We start from the raw sequence: 24985 nt of genomic DNA, 5'->3' as shown, positions 1-24985 counted from the left end.
ACGCACTGTTATGCTTCTTTAATTTTATTGCTACTTTCCCAAAAAAAAAAATGGAGGGCACATGCTAGGGGTGCAAGGCCTGTATCCGCCTATGTTATAGAAATAAAAATATGAAGAAAATCCTATGAGAGTATATAACCTTAGGAGAACTACGGATTGAGACTGATCATAATCATTTTTTGTTGTCCGAAGATTTTCTATTTTTATCAATTTAGATCGAAGATCAGAATTGATATAGCAGTCACCAGAGCCTTTTGATTTGTAAAGCCTGATAGCATCTGCAATTATCTTGCACTACCGCAGTAAAAGTCCCATTGGCATACCCCATATCGGTTCAAATGCAGATAGTTAGATCCATTTAATAGATATTTCAAATGTATCAAATTTTATTCTATGTTATTTACGCCAATAAACAACTTTTACTGCGATCTTTATGTGCTGATTAATTAGGATTTGTACATGTGTATTAACAACGATCCAATTAAAAATAGTTGGCTTCTAATCTCTTATCAGTACCTGTTTGTTTCTATCCAATCAGTCGTTCACTGTCGATACATTCAAGTTGTCTTTTTTTATTTTTATACCCATAATATAGCTGAAGTGAAAACCTGCGAGGCTATAAATAGTGGAAAAGGGGCACACTACAGAAAGCTGACAAAAACTACTAGTATTACAAGGCAAGAACATTTTATGGTGGTACAAAAGAACAAAGTCTAATAGTTCAACAATGCAATGGATGGGTTCAATCCCCACCTGACCCAAGTCTTACAACGACTTCTCAATAGGCAACCGATGCTTAATCGTTCATCATTTAAGAGAGAGCTCAGATTCAGAATAATTATCGGAGGTGGGTGACATGCGTGTTAAGTTCTGTGTGATCTTAATCCTTGAGATACCACATTAAAAGCAGTTTGCGGCAGCTCCAATTACTTGGAACTCCAAAGACATAAATCATAGCAATGTTGCATAGTACATTCGTTTGCGTAGTATTAAATTGAGGTTACATTTAAGATCTGAGAGATTTCAAAAATAGTCATACGCAAATGTGTGTGCACTTATGGGCGGACCCAGTCACTATGAAAGGGATGGGTCACCCACGAGCCGGGGGTTTTCTAAAAAGGGGGGGGGGTGCTAGGACATTTGCTATTTTAATTTTGTCAATTTTACACATGAAATTTTCCAATAAAAAGGGGGCTAACCCTCTGGATCCGACATTGACTAGTGAATCATATTCTCTTTATTTTTTATGAGTTCTATATGATGATCTCCTTTTTATACGGCTGCAAAAGAACGCGGTCGTTGAATGGTATCGGGTTGTCGTCGTCCGTCATCGTCGCCTGTAGTGAATGGTTTTCGTGCTAGACCTTGGATATTATTTGATTAATCTTTTTAACATACTTGTATTATAACAAGATGGTCCAAACAACAAAATGAAGAGTGGTATTTAGTTTGGGGTAAAGGCCCCAACCGTTGTGAAATTAGGGACCAAAACAACCATTCCATACACTGCAGTCAAACATATGGATGTCGATGATATGTTTCCGCAATATTTTAAACCGCGAAGGACAGGTTGAGATTTAAACAGTTTAAGGTAGGGCTAGGAACCAGTATTTCCCTATGTTCCAGACAATAACGACAGTGCATGTGAGTATTATAGATCTCTTTTAAATTGTAGACAACAAAAGAGGTATGGGATTAATTTTGGGGAGTTGTGACTTGAGCCGATTATAAGAATTAGGGGCCAGAGACGAGCATTTTCCTTATTTCGCAATGTAAACTTGTGTACAATATAAAAGTAACAACAAAATAAAATTACCGCACTTAAATCACAAATCAGGGGGATATATTAAATAAAAAATGAATAAATTGGCAAAGCCAAGAAATACCGGAACAAAAATGAAAATAGCCATTATGTTCCTGACATGGTAAAGTCGGATATTTCAAGGTTATATGGCTAGCCTAACTTCCCCATTCACAGCGGACATAAGGGTTCCGGTGTAGGTTTGTTTTGTGTGCTCAAAGCCAATATAGAGAGGGAATCTTATAGAAATCAAACCACAAAGTTCTATACCCAAAAAGGAGGCTGTGATTGCAACCATTCAGGAATTAATGACAAAAAGGGGTCACTTTGATTCTGGTTAAATTCTTATCCTGTGTCACATGTCTACATCCAAATCGAAACTCAAAACTGTATCTAGTCTGAATGGTGTGCCAATACTTGCCGAAACTGTTAAAGGTTCGACCTCTGCAGTGAAGCATTTTATTGTGATGTGTAGAGGAATTCCCGTTCTTTTATTTGCTCTTTCAATTCTATGAGCTGGGGTTGCATGGTATAGTCTTCTTCAGGTTAAATTCATAATGCATTGAACTGAGAGAAATAGGCATTGAAGCATATGGAAAGCCTGGATTTCTGTCTGATGATCTAAAGTAAAACTGAAGCATTACAAATATTTCAATATCCAGTCACGATGAGGTTATAGCCCAAAGAAAGTGCGAAATTATATCTTCATTTCATGAAACATTGCTGCTCTTGTACGTGGCGCATGGAGTTTTTATATACCAGCTCATACGTCATGCAAGAGCTTGTCGAAGCTAGAGGGACTTTTTGTTCCCTGCCTAAGCTATTGGAACAATGTAACGTTGCCATAAGACTAAATTAAGTCATCACCATGAACTACTTGTTCGTTATGGTTTGGCTATCTCCGTATCACGAAACACTTCAGGGGTGAATCCAGAACTGTGAAAAGGAGGGGTACCAGCTGGGGTTCCTCAGAAACAGGGGGGATGCTAGGACATTATTTGCTATTTTTTGTAAATTCAAAATGACAAAAAGGGGGTTGCCAACCCCCTGTACCCCCTGGATCCGCAACTAGACTTGTTCATGATGATACCATAGACCTCCTCTTTTGTTTTAATCCTACTTTGATATCATATGAGCAACTTGGCGGATATTTCTAAAAAAAAAAAAAAAAGAAAGAAAGAAAGATCATTGAGTCCGGAATTAGTACCTTAAATTTCTGTGTTGTATTCTTCTATGCTGTGGGGAGGGGGGGGGCACTATACAGTTACAATTAGGCGCAATGTTTACCCGGTCTAATTTGGTAGATATGCTGATTAAACGTAGTTAAGTATTTATATACATAGACGGATGTAAAACAAGTGTAATTTAAATGAAGAAAGTTAATCGGAGTGTTTCAGTCCAATGTCGCATTAGGTTCCCTCCCTAGCATAAGCTGACTGATTTTCAAAATAAATAATTTCACACAAACTTAAGGAATTAAATTGCGAAAAAAAAAGAATCGAAAAAGATGATAATTTTTATTTTTACCCATTTATTCCCTCATCCTCCATGCATGCTTTCATTACGTGATAGCTTCGCATTGCTTTTTTTTGGCTGTTAGTTTTGGAAAGGCAACCCTGATTTGTACGAAAACTCAGTAACATTTTTTTTCAGTATGTTACTATGGCTTCTGGCTTTTATGACAATGTTCACTTATGCACTTTTAAATTACTTGAACCCCACACATCCAGAATGAAAAAAATATGTACTTACAGTATTATGAACCAAAAAAAAATAAAAAAAAATAATAAAAAAAAAAGCCCTTGAAATTTCTGTTTTCACTAACTCAAAACAATTCTAATACAAAAAATGAGACCACATTTCAGTAATGACCTAACCCTTTACAGTCTGATTAATGTTTTTTAATCATATGGTTTTTAGTCCGTTTTCGTGCTTTAGTGCTACTTCGCCCAAATCTAGACTTGCTACAAGTCCCTCTTTTTATATTATAGAATACATGAAAAAGTTTATTGATTGCATGTATCTCTCTGGTAGAAAATCTACCAATTATTCCGGGAGAGAGAAATTAGTAGTGGCATTATCAGAGAGGTTACATGTAATTACATAGATTTTCTGTGTCATTTATATGATAAAGAGGGACTTGTATCAAGTCTAACCCAGATCCTGAATATACTGATCAACGTTCCAGTCTGATATCTTTTTCTCTGATATTGTAAGTGCAAGACAATATATTTTTTATCTGAAATTTTTCAAATTAAAAGCAAAAAATAAGAGTGAAATCAATGGGCTTTACTATAGTTTCGTATCGATCCAGCTATGTCGTTCTTTTTTATGCGTTGATTTCTTAACCTTTTTGCTGGTTTTAGGTATTTTTTGGTATGTATTTACTTCCGGTGTACTTTCGATTTCAACTTTCGTTTTATTGTTGTTTTTTTCTACAGAGCAGTATAATCTGTATGGACAGTTTCGCTCTCTACTTTTCTGGATTTCTTGTAAGTTAAAATTCTATTTCTTTAGAAGGACTTTTTTCTTCGGACATTGAATGATTATCCCTTTTGGGATTCGGCGCTGGGGGTATTTGGTGATGGTCAAACAAACAAAAATATCTCCAGCGCCGAATCACAAAAAGGATAAGGAGTTAAATATAAATCCTTGGTTCAAATCAAATGCATGCATGATGCAGTCCGTGTTTGCGATGTCGAAAATAAAAACGAATTAAAATTAAGATCACTTTTGTGTTCGTGTAGACGAGTGGCAAATATGGCAACGAGTCCGTTGAACGAACTGGAAAGCAAATGAAAATGCGACTAGCATTTTGACTATAAACAACAACAACAACAACAACAAAAAATGAAGATATCCGATGAAAACATTGAAAGATAAACATAAAATGCGTGGGTTTATGTTACAGAATTATGACTCGACATGGCAAACTTTGTAGTTGCGAATTAAGATTGTATATATTCTGGGTCTTTTTAAAATGGGGATAAAGGCTCATATTCCCTGTTAGCTCTCTAAGAGTATATAGAAGGGTGATAGGGAATATGAGACCTTATCTCCTGTGAAGATCCCGAATAAGTTTTAATAGATAAATACTACTGGAGTGTTTAGAAACGTTTACTTTAATATACATAATATATAGTCAAATATGCAAGTCAAGGGGTAAATATTAGGAAATACATGCTGGTAGCCCAGACCATACATTTTTGTTTAATATTTTCTGTATGTTCATGCAACTGAATTTTACCCAAAAGTTTACCAGGTAGCCCAACTCAAAATCTAGAAGCCATGGGCTACTGGCATGGGCAACTGCTAATTTTTATCCATGCGGCGGGAGCTGACGTCTTTTGTGACATTACAATTCAAGGTAGCATGTTTTTTCTTGAACTTCTTATTTAAAAAGAGGTTGCTTTCCCATATTATTATAGTATGTTTGGATACTTATTTTAACACCATAGGCATTAAGTTTCCTTGTCCACTTCCATATCCCAGGGTCTCATAACCCTCGTCAAGCTGACCAGTCAAGTTGCAGGATTACCTGGTGTATTTCACTTCAGTAAACTATATTCACCATTTTTGGATCCATGAGCTGCTCTTGTGATATGCCCTCTTTTGTTTTAAAACTTTGAATTTGGTGCATTTGCGGGAGGGGCAAAGTTGTCTAACTATAGCCTGGAATCTCATGCCAAAATCTCTAAAACTGTGTCAGTTGTTTCACTATAACCGTCTCGGTAGCATTCTATTTTAATCTTGTAATTTCACATGTTTAAATGATGTTTTATTGGTAAACCATACCAAAATTGTAGTAATGTGTGCTTTTTTTTTTAAATTTAATTAAATAAGTATTTATTCATGGAAAAGTATCATGATTACTTGATTAGTTCTTCTCTCCAAACTTTTGACTTCTCAATTGTCACTCTTAATAATTTGAAGTCTCAATTGACGGAATCATTGGTAAATCTTTTGCTTATTCGAAAAAAAAATGTTGCTAATGGTTACAAATCACATAATTTTCTAAAACATCGCAGAAAAGAAAAGTGTGCTACACAGAAAAACAGGTTTGCGACATGCTTGATTTCCTAATTGATACCATATTTATCACATTTTGAGGAGCTACTTTTCAACAACAGGTTTGCATTCCAATGGGCACCTACTGCGTTCGTCTCTTAGCCGATTTTGTTTTTACATTTAAACAAGACTGAATTTCTTCAGAATCTGTTAAAGAATAAAAATGAAAAAAGCTAAATCCTTTAACTTTGCATACAGATATATTGACGATGTATTGCCCATTCACAACCCTTGTTTTTGCAAATTGTTACCTTCAGTATACCCCCCCAAGAGCTCGAGATAAAGGAGACTGCGGCTTGTTCTGCATCTTTTTTTTTTTTTGACCTACATCTCGAATTGACAACAGTGGTCATCTCAACACAAAGATTTATGATAAAAAAGACTGATTTAATGTTGATATTATTAATTTTCCTTATACGTTCATCTCCTGCATATGGTGTTTATATTTCACATCTGATTTCCATGCACGCCATGAATATCTGCGGAAAAGGCTCTTGAATATGTTCTTTGTGCTGATGTGACCGCTAATTTCCTGATTATGACGCAATAATATGAACATTTAATCCACCATTCCGTTTGAAATGCCTGTACCAAGTCAGGGCCATTGCGGTACAAGCTGCTCCGGTGGTGTAATATGTGTTTTGGACTCGACTTGATTATGGATCGGATTAGTGTTCGGTAATTTTGTTATCTTTATTGACCCTTTCTTCAAAATAAATGGAAAACGTAATGGCCTCAAATTGAACCTAACTCTAATATGGTTTACCATCTTTTTTTTTCAGGATATCTTTGGTGTTAGCATGATTCTTCCACTTATATCCCAACATCTACGTGACATTGGAGCTTCATCGACGACCATAGGTTTTATCGGTATTTATTTTTATCTTTAAGACAAGTCTCTAACAACCGCATAATCCAAGCCATGATGCTGAATATAATATGTGCATTACATAACTGGAACTATATTCTTTTAGGTTTTATTATGTTTGAGTTGTAGATATTTCTATTAAAGAATTCAATTAACCATGTCAATCCAGTAATAAGGGAAGCTAACAATATGATTGTCATGAAATTTATATAATTATGTAGTTTTCAAAACACAAAAAGTAGTAGTACTCAATCTGGGTCATCTATGACTAACGTATATAACTTCCTAACAAAGGTTACATTTCGGGGAGGAACGGAAGGGTATGTTTGTTAAAAGTTGCCGATGCTGTTTAGACCTTTTGGTAACACTTTATTTTCAATTAAATGTATTTACATTTTTAATAGGATCAAATTTTGTTGCAGAAAAGTCTTGAAATGCAGTGAAAAAATATATTAACCAAACTCCATTTGGACCACGTGATTTTGACTTTAAAATTGGTTCATTTTTGACTGGTGTTCGATCGGTTTGCCATGTTCAATATACATAAAAATTGGTAGCAAGTGATTATGGAATTTATCTGCTACAAATTCCCCCAACACACTTCTTGAAATGTTTTAGAAACTTGTTATTTGGCACAAGTCTACAATCATTAAATTTTTTAGCTTAATCTTTAGAAGAATTTTCCACTATTAGCCTGTGCGCCATTCAAATTGATGATTAGGCACAAAGTTGAAAAACAAAATAAAAGTAGTTATTGCTTAAATTATATTCGCGGTCGTTAACCGTCCTTTTCATTCCGCAGATTGGGGTTCCACATATAGTCAACCTTATTACAGGGCAATGAGGGTTATGAGGAGTTAATACTTGCTGTTATTAACCAACTACCCAAAATACGTTAAATATGTCTAAAACTGACCAATTGATATGAATTCAAACCTGGCATCTATACGTGGCCAATTTGAAAAAAAAGAGGGCCAATATGGATCAAACCAGGGCCAATACGGCATCATAATTTCCGGTCGTTTGACACTGCCATTTTGATTTAGATATTATCACTTCATTATCCTGCTGGATTATTTATGCATATGTATCTAAACATTTATATAATTAACCAAAGAAATAAAAAAAAACTTAGAATAAGGTAGGAAAACTTGATTTTGATTTGGCGTATAATTCAGATACAATCGCAAGCTCTAAGGAGCTTCAGATCAAATATAAAAACATACATTATGTAACATACACCAGACAAACTAGAATCAAAGGATGAACACATAGACAACAAAAAAAAAAGGAATCCAACATAACTATGATATGCAAACCGATGATTTATTACACCTGGCAACCCTATTGTAATGCCTAAAACAAAAGAGCAGAATATAATTTCAATTGCACATTTGTATATCTAAAATGTGCTTTCAGAATTGTGTTATTTCAGGAACTTTGATCACCAGGACTAAAAGTAGCAGAAACCCACAAAATAAGAATCTTCCATTTTATACAAAAAGGATATATAAGATTTATTAATGCAAATAAGCCTACATGTTCTTGGTAAAACACGAAAACAACTGTTCTACAAATCAACTGGTTGAGTTGGTTAATAAAATTGTCAATAAATATGTAAGTTCATATTGGCCCTGTTATAGGTTTCGGTCAATCATATTGGCCTCGATAGCCGTATTGGCCCTCGGCGATGCCTCGGAACAAATACGACCGCCTCGACCAATATGACAGACCTCAAACCTAAAACAGGGCCAATATGAAATTACGTATTTATTAACATATATTACAAAATGTCGTGCACCATAAATAAGAAAGGAAAAAAAACTGACCGAAAAACTTCCTTCGCCTTTGAAATTTGTATCTTGTTTTGTTCTCAGTGTCTTCGTTATTTACTTGATAATTGTTTGCATTGTTTGATTTCTGCATTTCTTGATTCGCTTAATAAAATTCCAGTAGAATATTTTTAAAACATGAGGTCCTTGACAGAGTTACCTGCCCCTTAAATGTTCATTTTCAGTGCATTTCAATGAAATTGTAACTCAATAAATCGAAAAGATATTGAAAATATTGCCTCTTTTCCTTGATTCTGATGGTGCAACCACATTCAAAATGTTTGGAATTTTCATATCATCTTTCCCTACAGAGGCTGACCCTTAATGCTTACAAATGATATCTTGACAAAGCGTTTCACCTAATATTAGTAATGAATACTTTATTTCTACACTACTTAACTAAGGTTCGTTGTTTACCATACCAGGGTAGTAGCCAGGTTTTCTGAATATTGGGTGCGAAGTGATCACTGATAAGCAATTTTACATGATTATCTGTTATGATTTCACTTTAAGTACAGGCAAAGATAAAAAAAAACAGTTTTTTTTTCAAAAGGGGGGTGGGATCGCATAATAGTGTTGAAAATTAATGATAAATGTTGCATTATACCTACATGTACACATGATAGATAAATTATTCACAAATGAGCTCATAATGTATAAAAATATAATGTAATCAATTGTACGTAAATTAAATTTTTAAGATTCTTAGTCAGTTTGATTGAACTGTGGCTGTTAATAATGCATTCAAATTTCTAAGTACAAGACCTTCCAAGTTGATTAGTTGGGATTTTTAAACAGATTCAAGACTAAAACACATAAATCTATTTATATATACGATTAAATATATGTACAGGAAGAAATATACTAGGTTCATGTTCATAAATCAAAATGGCTGAAAGTGCAGGTGTTGCTCAATCACCTGCTGTTTGCCAGTTTTGTGAGGAATCTAGTGAAATTGCATGGATCTGTTTTCATTGTGATATATATTTATGCAATGTCTGTAACATAAAAATTCATTCAAAGCTGAAAGCAAGTCAAAGGCAAAAAATAGTTGCACTCAAGGACTGTGGGACAAATGGTGCTGCTGATATCCGTCGTAGAATTGACCTTGAAAACTTGACCTGTGAAGTTCACGACGGTCAGAAATGTGAGTTTTCCTGTATTGAGTGTAGGGTGACAATTTGTTTGAAATGTTCCTATGAAATTCATCAAGGTCATAAAATATCAGACCTGAATGACTTTTATGAGGAAAAACTGATGGAGATTCAGAAAATTAACAAAAACTTGGATATAAATCTTTCAACTTTGGACTGTCAAGAAATGCGTCTGAAAAAGATGAGTGAGGACAAAACTATAGAGTACAAAAATGCCAAACATGATATTAACAGGAGAGAAGACGAAATCATATCTATTGTGAAAGAACATGCTAAAAAACTGCACAACGAACTCGACCATGTGTATGAGCCCATGTGTGCAGAAATACAAAATATGCTTTCTGAAGTATTGCATAAGAAAACCCAGTTGAAAGAAAAGAACAAAAAGGTGGAAAATATTTTGCAATCTATCCATGCCGCAGACATCTTGATGTCAAACAAAGTTGATGATGAAGTGCCATTACGGGAACTGTTAAATAAATTTCAGAATACAACGTGCCGTTTTATTCCTTGGGATTCTGAAGATTCTAAAGTTAATAAAATATTTGGAGAAGTCCATAAAATACCTGAACTAAAACTAGTCAATACGTTTGTGACTGACTTGGAAAGAGTCACTAAAGTGGTAAATTGTGATGATAGTGAAAAAGTCATTTCAAGTGTATCTAGCAATAAACTACAGTGGGTTAACTTTCATAATGACATCATGACAGTGTTGAAGGAGGAGGATATGAAAGTATGGGACATGGCTGTAATGGGGAATGGTGATATAGTCATATCATCTGGGACCAATCAGCTGAAGATCTATACAAAGGATGAAACCTTCAAACCTTATAAAACATTCTCTTCCTTATTGACATTAGGGGTTCATGTAAATAGATACAATGAGGTACTAGTAGGACTGGCAGAGTCAGGACCTATTGCTGTTACACAAAACAGCATCAGAAGGGTTGTAGTCCTGGATCAATCAGGGGACATACAACATACATATGAATATGACAGAGACAATCAAAGACTGTTTACTGTACCAAAGAGGATTGTAACTTGTCATGACATTATTTGTGTTGAAGATATACTGAATAATTCACGGGAGGGAAGAGTGGTGGGTCTGGATTATGGGGGTAACTTACAATGGGTTTATGATGGGAAAGGTAATGAAGGGAAAGATGAGTTTTATCCAAAAGATATTGCTGTTACATCTAATGATATGATTCTGGTTTCTGACTCTATTAATCATGGCATACATATACTGAACCCTAGTGGGCAGGTCATTATCTGTCATCAGGTTGGGGATATTTTAGGGGTGCGTGGTCCATTCAGTCTGGAAATTGACAACAATGGCCTATTGTGGGTGGGATGTACAGGTGAACATGGAAAAATCAATGTTATAGTAGTAAATTGATTAAATTGCTGGTACGTGTAAAAGAATTTGTAGTAAAATTTCGTTTTGATTTTCCTTGCATCATCAAATAGGAAAGAAGATGTGTCTTTTTTGTTTCTGATAAGTTCAATCCTAATATTGTTCAATAACTCAAGAATACATTAATGGAAGTAGATTTTAAGTATTTTGATAAAACCGGTTTTGTGGATAGAAACTCTTGCTCCTTTTTTGCTCTCTAGTTTTTGTTTCAAATTTATGACATTTTAGGTTTAAAAAAGGGAGTCATGCCATATAATGTGCTTTGTTTAAAGTACCATTCTGTGTAAGAATCAGGTAATGGGTGGCACATCAGAATTCTGAATTTTGGTCTTTTTTGCCTTAAATATATTCACTACAGCTAGAAAACAACTGAAAAGCTATTTGAATTTGTCCTAAAGCATGTATGACATATTTATTTTTGATTGGTTATGGAAGGAAAGTGCGCGGAAAAATTTTCCCGGCATTTTTTCGTAGTGCATTTCAACTAAATTGGACCTATCAATATCTTAGAAAGGAGAATTTTACAAACACTTTGATGGTTATTTCTGAAGGCTATCAGATATCAATACTTGGTAAATGCAATAAGATCATTGTGTTTTTTCTTCATTTACCACATTTTGCCCGATTTGGTTCTGTGTACACCCCCCAACTTTAAATCATGTATCCGCTATAAATAAAAGAAAAAACAGTATATTGTCGTGTTGAAATTCTAGAAATAAGATATCATACTGACGTCGTTGTCGTAGTCGGCATCGTCTTCCATCGTTGGTAGACATTTTGGTGTCCGGACATTAACTTGAGTATACTAGTAATTGTATAATGACTTGAGTAAATGTAAATGGATTTCTTTGATATTGTACCAAAAGTAACATACTACAAAAATAGAAGACATGGGTTGATTTTTGGGATTATGACTTACAATTTGACTTTTGATGTTAACTTGTTTTGGAATAAGGGACCAAACTGGGTCACGTTCCTTTTGCCAAACTCTTACTCACTCGTAATCGCAATTCAGATCTGTATCAAGCTTGAATGGTGTGTCCATACTTGCCTCAACTGTTCATGGCTTCACCTTTGCAGTCGTATCAATCTTTGCCCTGCGAATATTGTATTGTTTTCATTTTTTAACTGTAGGATCTGTGTACGGAGGAGTGCAGCTTGTATCAAGCCCTGTAATAGTGAGTAATATCATATTCAAACCGTTAGCAAGAAGTCTAAGAACTTGCCGATGGGCTTAATCTTAAGCACTTATATAGTCCCATAGTCCCTTAAGTAGACAAAATGCACATCTTGGTGGGTAACATTCTCCAAGCCTCAGTACAGATTAAAAAATTAGCGAAATATGTTACATGTATATCCATTCGAGATAGGGGTATGCCATTATTCATTTTTGACTCTTAGACTACCGAAAGCACTCTGAATTGGAATTTATATAAATATCATTGTTTCTAGTGTAAAAAGTGCCTTGCTGGTTAAAGCATTTTTATTTTTGCAAGATATTCTTGTGGTAAAGATTTACAGTAAATTTGTAATATTGATCGAAGGAACATCAATTTCATGACTACTGTATAGGAATAGGTACATATAGTTATTAAGTGAGTTGTTTCATTACACTATCATAACATGTAGATACAACGCTGATTGTTATCCATTATTAATGGGACAACATAATTTTTTGCAAGATTCTTAAAAAAATATATACTTAAGGTCAAGACCGAGAGTAAAATTAAAGTTTTATTTTGTTGTTGTTTAGGGACAATGGAGTGATATATCTGGGAGAAGATACTGCCTGCTGTGGTGTATGGTGATGACTGCAATAGGATACATAACTCTGGCATTCGCTACAGTAATTTCTACCATTATTTTGGCGCGGTTTATAACAGGTAATAAAAATGTCTATCCGCCCTTTGGTAGGGCGACTTATTGTTTTTGCCTTGTCCATGTCTACGTATCACACGTTTGGAAGCGCAACTCCCCGGAAACTGCTACACTAAATTTCATGTAACTTTGTAGGTAGTTTTGGTATGAGATGTAGCTGTACCTATTACCTGGAATTTATGGTCCACTAAATTTTGTGGGAGTCATACCCCCAAAGAACTTTAAAACAGGGAGGAAATTTATGTTTTTGTAGACAAAAACAAACTTTAACAATATTAATGTTGCAGTTTATATGCACTCTTGTTGGCTTTCCAAATCCGATGAATTGCTCAAAATGTTAACATTTAGTTGAAGGATCACAATTTCAGACAATTAACAATAGGCTAATTTGTTTATGTGGTTGGTAATGCGAGTTTCCAATTACCCTGCTACCCATCTTTTTATTTAGGTATTGATATTTTAAATCCAAATGAAATGTAATGAAATTCTGAAATTGACATAATTCACATTGATGTAGTTGGTAACTTAGGTTACTTTACTATGTGCTAAGGAAAATGAAGTACTTAACTTCTTTTTATGAAGGTATTTATAAACACAGCCAGAGTATCACCAAGTCCTTTCTTGCTGATGTAACGTCTAAAGACCAACACGCTTCTGTGATGGGAAATTTCAATGCTGCATCAAGTTTTGGGTTTATCGTTGGACCACTGGTTGGTGGACATATTGCTGAGACAACCCATGGTTTTGAAAAAGTGGCAGTATTAAGTGGCATCATTTTTATAGCAAATGCTGGTGAGTTCGACAAATTGTTATTTCAAAATGTTTAGCACCCTTTAGGTTCCTCTAAAGACAAAGTCTAGGACATTTCTTGTCAAAAATGTTTTTATTAATAGTTATCTTTGTCCCTTAAATCATTGGCAGTTCCAGTGAATGGGGTTACAAGGTTTGGACACCCGCTATTTTTTTTTTTGGAAAACTTTGATAAATGCATGCATAACCTGGGTAAAATTAAGCAAATAATAATCTCCCCTGTATTAAATGTTATAACATTTAACCTAAAAGTACTGACAAATTGCTGACAAAAATATTTTAAAGTTAGATTTATTATTTAATTTTCTTTTGTGTACGCCTTATGTTTGTAGTTTACATAACATAGTTGTTATACATGTAACATGTTTTACGAATAAATGAAACATAGTTATATGCTACATTGTTTTCCGTAGCAGCAAAATGTCAGGGGAATATCTTCATACATGATGCATTCTTGAAATTATGACTTAATACTTTGATATGTAATTTCTTAGATTTTTACTTTATGGAAACTTTAATATTAAACTATGCTAGATATTCACGATTGATTTCACTACCAGATGAAATGACATTCACGAATTTGATCAATAAAAAAAGTTAAACGCTCGTGTAAATTTTCACATAATTGATGAATTAATGAATTTGGGGTTTATATGAATGATATTGTTATGCCAACTTTCCAAGTATTTTAGTTTGTATATAGAAAGATAGTCACAAATTCATATTTAACGTAATAACTTTTGAATCATTGTATTGAAAAAAATAAAAAAAAAATGAATATTTTTATTGCAGATTCAAAAAAATATATATATCTATATTAAATAAGTTGACTATACATTGAATTTTCTACTGTTAATTAGCGATGCACAACATCTGATCAAATTCACAGCGAAAATAATGGTATGTATGATTTATGAGGTACGAACCTATTCCCTAATGACTCCACCGCCCCGCTGCTGTCCAACACACTAACCATTATGTCACCTGTCATGCGTTAATTAACAGTAGAACATTCCATATATAGCAAGTATCTGGCACTGATTCACTTCGTTAATTAATTATCTTTTTTGGCGGACAATAGGTGGCGTAGTGGTTTGCTTGCTGGACTGTGGCGGCAAGGCGGGTCGTGCCGAAAGCGAATTCGTATCTCATAAATAAATTAAGTTACAAATCAAATTTACGTAACAAATTACAGTCTGCAGGATTTAAGACAGATCAATCCTCACAATCCTATGTACACATTCTTTTCAGTAATTGCATACTTCTCCCCCTTCAGAAATTGTGTACTTCTTTTTTCTTTCAGTGATTGTATACTTCTGTGTCAAAACAACGGAGGCTTCCAGAAGTACAGAAGTATTGACTAAATCGGAGTCAGTGACTTCAATGAAGAGGTTAACGTCAGAGGAATTAAATTTTAGTCCGAAACTATTTATGAAGACTTTTCATAGTATTAACTGGACGCATACATGGGACTTATTTCTAATCAAGTTTTGTATGGGATTTTCAGTAATACTTTTTAGAAGTAATTTCTCTCTGGTGATGAGAGAATCATTCAATACCTCTCCAAGGACCATAGGTTATTTGACCTCTTTTACTGGATGTGTATCGGCATTTTTTGGTTTGATAGTTGGTTATTTAGCCAAATTTTATCGAAATGATACTAAGCTTTTCTTTCATATGGCTGTTTTCCAAGTTTTTACATTATTTGTATTGTCTTTCATTCAGTCATTTTGGGTATATGTTCTATTTTTAACACCATTAAGTTTCATAACGACTGTTTCGCGGGTGGCTGGTACGAGTTTGACAATACGACGAGTGAGTAAAGGTGAAATAGGAACAATAATGGGATTCAGTCAAAGTGTGATGTCAATAGCCCGTATGTTGGCACCATTTGTATCCGGTTTGGTTTTAGATGTTAACCCTGCAGGCCCGAGTGTGGTAGGAAGTATTGTAACATTATTCGCAGTTATATTAATGTGCTTTGTACCACAAGATGTATGCAAAGAAGAAATGCAGGAACACGGAAAAACTGAATAATTACATCGACCAATACTGTGGACAAAAGGATATTTTCTGTCAACCATATGCTTTTCTGGGGATCAAAGGAAGCTATGAATATTTATGAAAAAAAGTTTGTTTACAAATTTTGGAGAAAATATAATTTGTCGCCAGCAATGTGAAAAAATATTATGTGTAACTCTCATGTCTTTATAGCTTTAGCCGTATATTTGAAGAAAAAAAATCTTCCCGAAAAAAAAGGAGTTTGTTTTTGCCAAAGACGAGCATAAATTCTGTTCTGTTCCATAGCCCCCTACCGAAATCAAACGGTTGGTGCTAAGGTGATAAGTCCACACTTATACCAACTCCTCAGTATGTCTAAATATTGATAAACGAAACACCCAGAGTTATTAAATAGTTTGGAAAATTGTATATTTATATTATATATAAGTGATCTGTAATGAGAAAATAGGTTCCAAATATTTCCCCATAGAATTCAATTACACAATTTTGAGTAATTGTGATACCTTTCAAACCTTTAACTCAGGTCTTATATAAACGAGCTTATGAAAAAAAATGTTTAGTAAGTTGAAAAAAAATCCTTTTGATTTACTTTTTTTCTTTATTTTTAAGAATCTTAGGTCAAGCTGCACTTCAGTGTCAGTCTCTGTAAGAATCAGGCGGAAAGTGAAACATGGTATAAAAAGAACCACCATTTTGAAAGTATAATTGGACTTTTTGTCCCACAAGAATCACGGAAAACGGGAAATATCAATTGGTGAAGATTTGTGAAATGTTTAAGAGTAATTAAGCGTACCAAGGTTATAGCGGTAATCAAAAGAATGTAATCCAGGGACAAAGACCAGACATGGAAAACAAGACATACACAACAAAGAACATAAAGTAACTAAAATCATACATACAAAGTAACAAAAGCAAATGAGCAACTCGGACTCCACTAAAACATGGACCAGATGCACCGGTAGGGTAAGCGTCCTCTGCTTTTCTAGGAACACCGTTAAAGCTCCCTTTCTAATTGTATATTTATTTGCTTGAAGTTCAGGACTTCTATAATTACATTCATTACAAAGGGGGTTTTAGTTAATATAGGACAATGACTAAAAAATGCTTTTAGCAACTTTTATGAATTGTTAATATCACATCTGATAACTAATTTCGAAAAAAAAATTTTGATTTGTCAAAAAGGGACAATTGTTCTGTATAGCACTTATATTTGATATAAAATGTGGTCAGTTTTAGAATGTGTATTTGTTTTATGCTAGTACTAAGTAGCTGCCTAGTACAATTTTACCTTTTAAGCTACCAAGTGGAAAATAATATTCCTATTGCAGAAACTTTCCAATTGGACCAAATAATTGATAAATGATTCCCATTGGAATGATAATGCCGAGCAGTTACTCCCCTTCCGAGCCGAATACAAATACTTTCTATATATTTTCTGTACTACACTAATATTTTGTTAATCCTTGCAATAAGTCAATTTTGATGGCTTTGTGTTGTTAAGTGTAATTAATTCAAAAGTAGAAACCTGTCGTGGGCCCCCAAGCATTTGCCGTTCATTGAAAACCCGCGACAAAAAGTGGTTTTGAGAGGTCCTGCGTATGGAGTGTTCATATCACAACTCATACGTTATGCCAGAGCTTGACGGAACTACGCAGACTTTTTGTATCGCGCTAGAACTCTAACAAAGAGGCTTCTGGAACAGGGTTATGTTGCTACAAGATTGAAGTCATCACTACAGAAGTTTTATGGTCGTCATCATGAACTCGTGGATCATTATGGTGTATCTACCAGCACCATGAAAACTGATATATTCAACGGATCATAGTTTTCCTTTCCTCGTTTGTCTACCCCGGGCTTGACTTTTTATGAGCAACTCGGCGGGTGTTTCTAGAAAAGCAGAGGACGCTTACCCTACCGGTGCACCTGGTCCATGCTCCCAGTTTTTAGTGGAGTCCGAGTTGCTCATTTAATTTTGTTACTTTGTATGTATGATTTTAGTTCCTTTATGTTCTTTGTTGTGAGTGTCTGTTTTCCACGTCTGGTCTTTGTCCCTGGATTACATTCTTTTGATTACCGCTATAACCTTGGTTCCCTTGATTACTCTTTGAGAGGTGGACATTATTTGACGAAATATTGTAAATTGTAACTTTTACTTTCAAACGAGTCATAAACATAACATACATATTCAAAATTAAACAACAATATGACTCATTTAACATGTTTTTTCTGGTGTGAAATAAATTCTTCCGTGACCTACTTTCACTTTTGACAAAGTTATTGATTTGTTGGATTGTGTGTGTGTACACATTCAAAGTCGCAATGTTCAAAGTTACGGCGTAAAACATTGAATTGACACGGCTAGACATTTTTGATTGGGAGAAGGATGGAACAATGTCTTCGGAACACTGTGACTGACAGATCGACGCCTATTTCTGGTCGGTCTGAGTATGTTTGATTCATCCATATTTATATTTGTCCAGTTTAGAAAACAAATTCTGTTACAACAATTGAAAAGTGTCAAAATGCAACAAATCTCCAAGAATTGACAGAAAATAAACAAATAATACAACATTTTAATATTCAATCATTTATTTAGTACATTTTCATAAAAAAAAATGTGTGTAAAGTCTTTGTTACAACAACTGAAAACAAAGACCGTGCTTGTGGACATAATTCCTATGTCTACAAACTAGAGATCAAAGGTAAAAAAAAGTAGTCCGGCTTGTAACATCATGATAATGGGCGGAACTTAATTGGTTTATTCGCTACTATACAAATAAAGCAAAAATTTATTTGACACCCGTTATTTGCCCTTTAATGAACTTATTGCAGGATAAAATATGATCATTGTGTAGATAGTAAACATATTCTTTAAAGTTTAAAAAAACAAAAAAAAAAATGGAAAAATTCATTCCAATAGGAAAATTTGATTTCTAATTTGAATATCGGCTTTCCAATAGGAAAACCAGTTTTCTATTGAAAATTCCCTTTTTCCAATTGGAAAACAAACTTTCTTTGCATTAGAGAAAATAATTCCCGTTGAAAAATTAGTTTTCCCCATTGGAAAAAAATGTTCCAATTGTAACATTATTATTCCAATGGGAATCGTTTATCAATTATTTGGTCAAAAAAAGTTTCTACAATAGGAATTTTATTTTCCACTTGGTAGCTTAAAAGGTAAAATTGTACTAGGCAGCTATTTAGTACTAGCATACAATAAATACACATTCTAAAACTGACCACATTTTATATCAAATATAAGTGCTATATAGAACAAATATTCCCTTTTTGACAAATCAAAATTTTTTTTTTTTCGAAATTAGTTATCAGATGTGATATTAACAATTCATAAAAGTTGCTAAAACATTTTTGAGTCATTGTGCTATATTAACTAAAAACCCCCTTTGTAATGAAGTTATAGAAGTCCTGACTTTCAAGCAATTAAATATAAAAGTAGAAAGGGAGCTTTAAAGTGTTTCTCGAAAAGCAGACGACGCTTACCCTACCGGTGCACCTGGTCCATGCTCCCAGTTTTTAGTGGAGTCCGAGTTGCTCATTTGCCTTTTTTACTGTGTATGTATGATTTTAGTTATTTTATGTTCTTTTTTGTGTATGTCTGTTTTCCATGTCTGGTCTTTGTCCCTGGATTACATTCTTTTGATTACCGCTGTAACCTTGGTTCCCTGAATTACTCTTAAACATTTTACAAAACTTCATCAACATAGCTGAAAACCTAGTCTTTTAACATGTCAATGACAAAGGGACAAAATGTATATACCATGATACCTCGGTCTTGATTAGCTTCTGTTGTTTCTTTCTATGTTAAACTATGCTTATTTGTATGCATCAATGAAATTTGATAGTGATGAAGATTTTTAATAATGGTATTAGATATTATGTATATATGAAAGATTTTTTAACAGTACTTGTATTGACTACATGTACATATATTCCGCAGTAACCATCTCCAAACTTTCTAGACCAATTCCGACAGGGCAACAAAGTTCATTTTAAATGAAGATTGGCATATTGAAACTTGTCTGAGTTCTTTTATTCATTTGTTGTATCTTAATCATGCAGATATGCAACTCCATGTATCTTAGAACGAATGGTTACATTTGTGGACACAGGTTTCCACTAAACTTAAAACGATTATGGTTGGTTTTTTTTTCTGGATAGTGGGGTCACTGATAAAAGGGATTTTTTCAAATGATGTGAGATACATTCTAAAGTATGTGTTTATTTTGCTGGAATCTAATAAAAAAACCAAGGCTATTCGAAACAAATAGTATATTGATATATTATCTATTTATTTTGCAATTGTCCTTTATACCTATGTCTACATCCAGAAAATAAACAATAATTTGCACAAGGTATAATCTACAGAACATTATGTCCATATGCCAACATACCAGAAAGAATCTCAAGGCAGTTACAATGACAAACATTAGTATTCATGGCTTATTTAATGACTATTGGAATCATTAATGTATAACAGAAAGCAAGATTTGTCATTTAAGACAACGCAAGTTTTGTTTAAGTATTTTTAAAAAAGTTCATATCTTGATGTGTATTGCATGGAGAATAATTTTATTAATAAGGTATTGACTGGTTGATTATGACTAAACATCATATGGCAGAAATTTTATGCATTTCAGGATGAGAATGATTGCCAATCAAACAGACTCTGCTTTGTACTAGTCCGACAAGCTTAGCCGGATCTTCATTTGGTAGCTCACAGAGGCAACATCTGTAGGTAGGCATGTCACCCGACTTTGACACATCATTCTGACTCTGTGCCAACCAGCTGTCAGTCTATCTCCTGAAATACTGCTTGCTTGAATGAGATGCAGTAACTGCCAATTTTAAAGTTTTGGTGTGTCAAAGGTGTGATTCGGCAAGGGATCAAACTCATCATCTCCATTCTTAATAATGAGCATACTTACCCGAGACCACCAAGTCAGTTTGTAAAATACATGTAGTAATATTATGTTTGTAGTTAAATATATGCTTTCATTTGCAGTAAACATTTTTTGCTGTTCAGGTGTGCATAATTAAAATGTTTAATTTGCCCCAAATGAATTCTTACTGATTTTGTGACATATCTGAATAAAAAAGGATCCAATAAAAAAATTGAATTTGGACCAAAAACAAAGCAGTCTATGTTTTTGGGTGTGGTCGTTTGACCCCTTATAACTTAAAAACCATTATAGATATCTGTAATGTGATTGAAAAATGCAGACAGGGATTTTTATAAGGAATCCAATAAATATATCTACATATGACATCCAATATCCTATAAAATTTTATCAAAAACGCTAGAGCAATTAAAGAAGAGTAAGCATTACAAAAAATATGGACTGAGGATGAAGGTGATTTCCTTTATTCTCACAACCTTTGAGGGGCAAAACAACATACAATAAATAAAAAATGGTTATGTTTGTTATCTCATCTTCAGAAATTGCCTAGTATAGACAATTCATAACATTAAAATAACACATACAAAAAATTAACATACAGTACCTGAACCAATACAAAGAACCGTACATGTGTTCTGTCATTGATCTGTCAAACCACGTCGCTTCATTTTCTGACATGTGAACAACTTAGCATGGGACAATTGAGTACAGTTAAGCCCTTTTGATTCTGCTTATTTCCCTGTTTAAAGTTAATCCCTACAAGTATATGAATTCATTCATTTTATATGAAAAAGAGTGAAAAATTTGTTCATTAATGAAATAATGCCGTGCAATAATGCCAAGGACACAAATAAGAGGTAATACATTTTTGGTCAAATAAATATATAAGTAGAATTTCTCTTGTGACCGTAGAAAAATTGTTTCGCAGGGCACAGCTTGATATAGCAACAGAAGTTCAACACTACTCAAGCAGATCAAGCTTGATAAAATTTGGAACTTTGACTATGATAAGACATTTGACATACGATCAGAGTTTGACTACAATGGGAACTGTGGCCCCTTTTCGGTCCTTAACTCCTAAATGGTTCGAGTCAAAACAACAAAAATCATTCAAAATCTTCATTTGGAGGGAGGGTGTGGTACAATTTTATTAAGATCCATTCTTTATTTGCTCAAGTAATCCGATAGTAGGAAAATCCTTGTTCAATATTCCTTTTTGGCCCTTAATCCCTAACTTGTTCAAATCACAACCCAAAAAATAAGTCCCACTCCTTTTTTAGGGGTTTACAACTCGTTGTAATTTTAAAGAGATCAATTCAATTATTGTTAAATTATTGTCATGCATTAGGAAAATGGTTGTTTCTGGCATTGTAAAAAAAGATTGGCCACCTCAATCCTAAACGGTACAGGTCCTAACAAAAAAAAAGAACTCAATCCTACTTTTGTGGTATAAATATTGTAGAAAATATCACAGAGATCCATATATAAAGTCATCAGTTAAATATTTTTTGCCTATAATTCCAAACCATTTAGGACAATAACTCCAAAATCAAAACCAACCTTCTTTTTGTGGTTTGGATAAATGAAGATAAATTAACTCAACTTAAATATCAAAGTTATTCCACAACAACTTAGTGTCTTGGGACAAAAATAGCAGCACCAAACAATATAAGACTGCAAAATCTGGAGACTACACCACAATCATGGTCTCTGGAAAAACACTAACAAAACCTAACCTTGTGTTTCACAAGGGTGTTCCTGAATCTACATTTTCAATTTCTGAATGGAAGTTGTCCCTACAAATCATTTACATGTAGTGGAGGGCAGCTTCTAATAAAATAACTTCAGGTTTTGACACTAACAGTGGTCCAATAGTCCTGTCTACCTTACATGTATTTGAGGGAGGACAACCTTTAAATCTAAATTGGTAGTCTTTCAGACACCCTAAATTAATTCTTATTTTTTAGTCCTAAAAAGAAGGTCCAAAGAACAATTTTGAGGACCACATAATTTATCTATGTAATAGCCCTGTGGGCTACATAGCCAGAAAATTAAGTGTCAAGCCCTCCTCAACTTATAAAGCTCTTACTGATATCTCTATTACTTAAACATATACCTTTGAAGTTTTCAGTAAATTTTCAAATTTTTAAGATTTGTGTGGTCTAGGTTTTGTCTCAGTAGTTGTCTGTGCATAGTTATAAAATCTATAAGAAAATAATCGGTTCATTAATTAATTGGCCATAAAATGATTTAACTTTACCTCAGTATTGAATCAAATAAGGTAAGTGTTAGATTCCCACCCCACTTTAATCTTTAATGCCAGCAAGACATATAAAAATATAGAAAGACGGACAGAATAGCATATCTATATACAAGTCCCTCTTTCCACTTTCCAGAGTTCGACCCAATGTCAAATTCATATGTATGTTCCTTTAGAGGAATACGGGTAACCCTATTTAATATCTATATGTTTTTTTCTATAGGCGACAATGGGTAACCAAATGTTATATCTATAGATATGTTCATATAGGGGACCATGAGCTACCCAGAGTTATATGTATATGTTCCTATAGAGGACCATGGGTAACCCAATGTTATATATATATATATATATATATATATGCATGTTCAAATAAGGGGCAGTTGGTAACCCAATGTAATATCCATATGCATGTTCCTATAGTGGATCACTGGTAACCCAATATTATATCTATATGCTTGTTCCTATAGAGGGCCACTGTTATATTTATATGTATGTTTCTATAGTTGACCATGGGTAACCAAATGTTTTATATATATGTATGTTCCAGTTGGGGACCATGGGTAGCCCAATGTTATATCTATATGTTTGTTGCTATAAAGGTTCATGGGTAACCCAATTTTATATGTTTGTTCCTTTAGGGGGCCATGGGTAACCCAATGTTATACAGAAGTTTTGTGGTCGTCAACATGAACTCGTGGACCGTTATGGTGTATTCTTCTGTGCCATGAAAACTGATTTATTCAACGTGTCCTAGTTTTCCTTTCTTCATTCGACTACCCCGGACTTGACTTTTATGAGCAACTCGGCGGGTGTTTCTAGAAAACAGGAGGACGCTTACCCTACCTGTGTACCTGGTCCATGCTCCCAGTTTTTAGTGGCGTCCGAGTTGCTCATTTGGTTTTGTTACCGTGTATGTATGATTTTGGTAACTTTATGTTCTTTGTTGTGTATGTCTGTTTTCCATGTCTGGTCTTAGTCCCCGGATTTCCATCGTTTGATTACTGCTATAACCTTGGTTCTCTTGAATACTCTTATATCTATATGCTTGTCCCTGATCAGATGTACAATTAAAAAAAATGAAAAAATGGAAAAATAAATATGCATGTTATAAAAGTCAATTAAAATCCAACTTTGGAGCTGCATTTAACAGGCTAATCTTCCAACAAATGATTTCATAATCATTCAGTAATGTATTCAACGTCGCTACAAGCAGAGCTGATAGCTGTTTGTCTGTTATAATAACTACATTGATTTTTTGTTTTTTTTTTTTTTTTTTTTTTTTTTTATAATTGTATATTTTGTTATCATTGTTAGTATATTTTAGTGTATACGCTGTCATGTTTATTTTTTCCTACTTTCATTTCACCTGCCTGTATATTTAGCGTATTAAAAGAGGTGGTAAAAAAGACAGGAAATCTCTGGTCATCGTTGAACGACAGAAATACCCTCGTGCTGATGAACCTTAAAATCACAGTCATTTGTTTCATATGAAAACATTGGTGGTCACCTCCTCTTCCTTACCACCATTTTTTTTATACGAAACAAATACCTGTGCTTAAAATTGCTCCCCTCCGCCCTTGACGTGAGATCTACCTGGCTGAAACACTGAGAGTAAAACCCGTCATAAACATTTTTAACCTTCGTTCAGCGTGAACAAGATCAAACATAACACTATTAGGTCGATCAGCTTTGAAATTCTCTGCCACACTTTGATTTAATAGTAATCTGATGACAAACATTGTAAACACAAACAACTGAATGGAGAAACTTCGCGCTTTAAACTTAATCTTCCGCGCGCTTGCTTACCTTATAAATGATAATGATAATTACAAACATTTTTCTGATCACGAATAAAGCACCTAAGTGGCGCCCTCTTTATCAACACGTCATTAATTCAGCTATTTATTGATATCAATAAATGATTTTATAGCATGGGAATAAATATTTATCAAT

General features: G+C 34.0%; 1 protein-coding gene across 3 annotated transcripts; it reads left to right on the top strand.

The window, feature by feature from the left end:
• Positions 1-4190: 4190 nt before the first annotated feature.
• Positions 4191-20891, top strand: LOC148613676 (solute carrier family 67 member A2-like). Of its 3 annotated transcripts, none has more exons than XM_088587172.1 (6): positions 4191-4293; positions 6652-6739; positions 12275-12318; positions 12894-13023; positions 13601-13810; positions 20509-20891. In XM_088587172.1, exons 1-6 carry the CDS (start codon positions 4258-4260, stop codon positions 20511-20513), a joined length of 513 nt encoding a protein of 170 aa, XP_088443298.1. In that variant the 5' UTR covers positions 4191-4257; the 3' UTR covers positions 20514-20891. The 3 variants fall into 3 exon arrangements, with proteins under 3 accessions (XP_088443298.1, XP_088443296.1, XP_088443295.1); XM_088587170.1 differs by lacking the exon at positions 20509-20891 and adding an exon at positions 15132-16031; XM_088587169.1 differs by lacking the exons at positions 4191-4293; positions 6652-6739; positions 13601-13810; positions 20509-20891 and adding an exon at positions 9428-10822 and having other exon boundaries at positions 12894-13026.
• The last annotated feature ends 4094 nt before the right edge of the window (positions 20892-24985 follow it).

Source organism: Perna viridis, chromosome 6 (genome assembly GCF_037379345.1).
Source record: "Perna viridis isolate PV_CMFRI_1.1 ecotype Kerala chromosome 6, ASM3737934v1, whole genome shotgun sequence".
Classification (NCBI taxonomy): domain Eukaryota; kingdom Metazoa; phylum Mollusca; class Bivalvia; order Mytilida; family Mytilidae; genus Perna; species Perna viridis.
The sequence above is the reverse complement of the archived record's forward strand: the minus strand, read 5'-3'. Positions and strand labels throughout refer to the sequence as shown.

What these genes read in the sequence shown, in the direction of transcription:
- LOC148613676 (XM_088587169.1), top strand. Translation starts at nt 9,458, where the DNA reads ATGGCTGAAAGTGCAGGTGTTGCTCAATCACCTGCTGTTTGCCAGTTT. An exon ending in ATTCACGGGAGGGAAGAGTG is followed by an intron (nt 10,823 to 12,274) that starts GTGGGTCTGGAT and finishes TTTTAACTGTAG; the next exon opens with GATCTGTGTACGGAGGAGTG.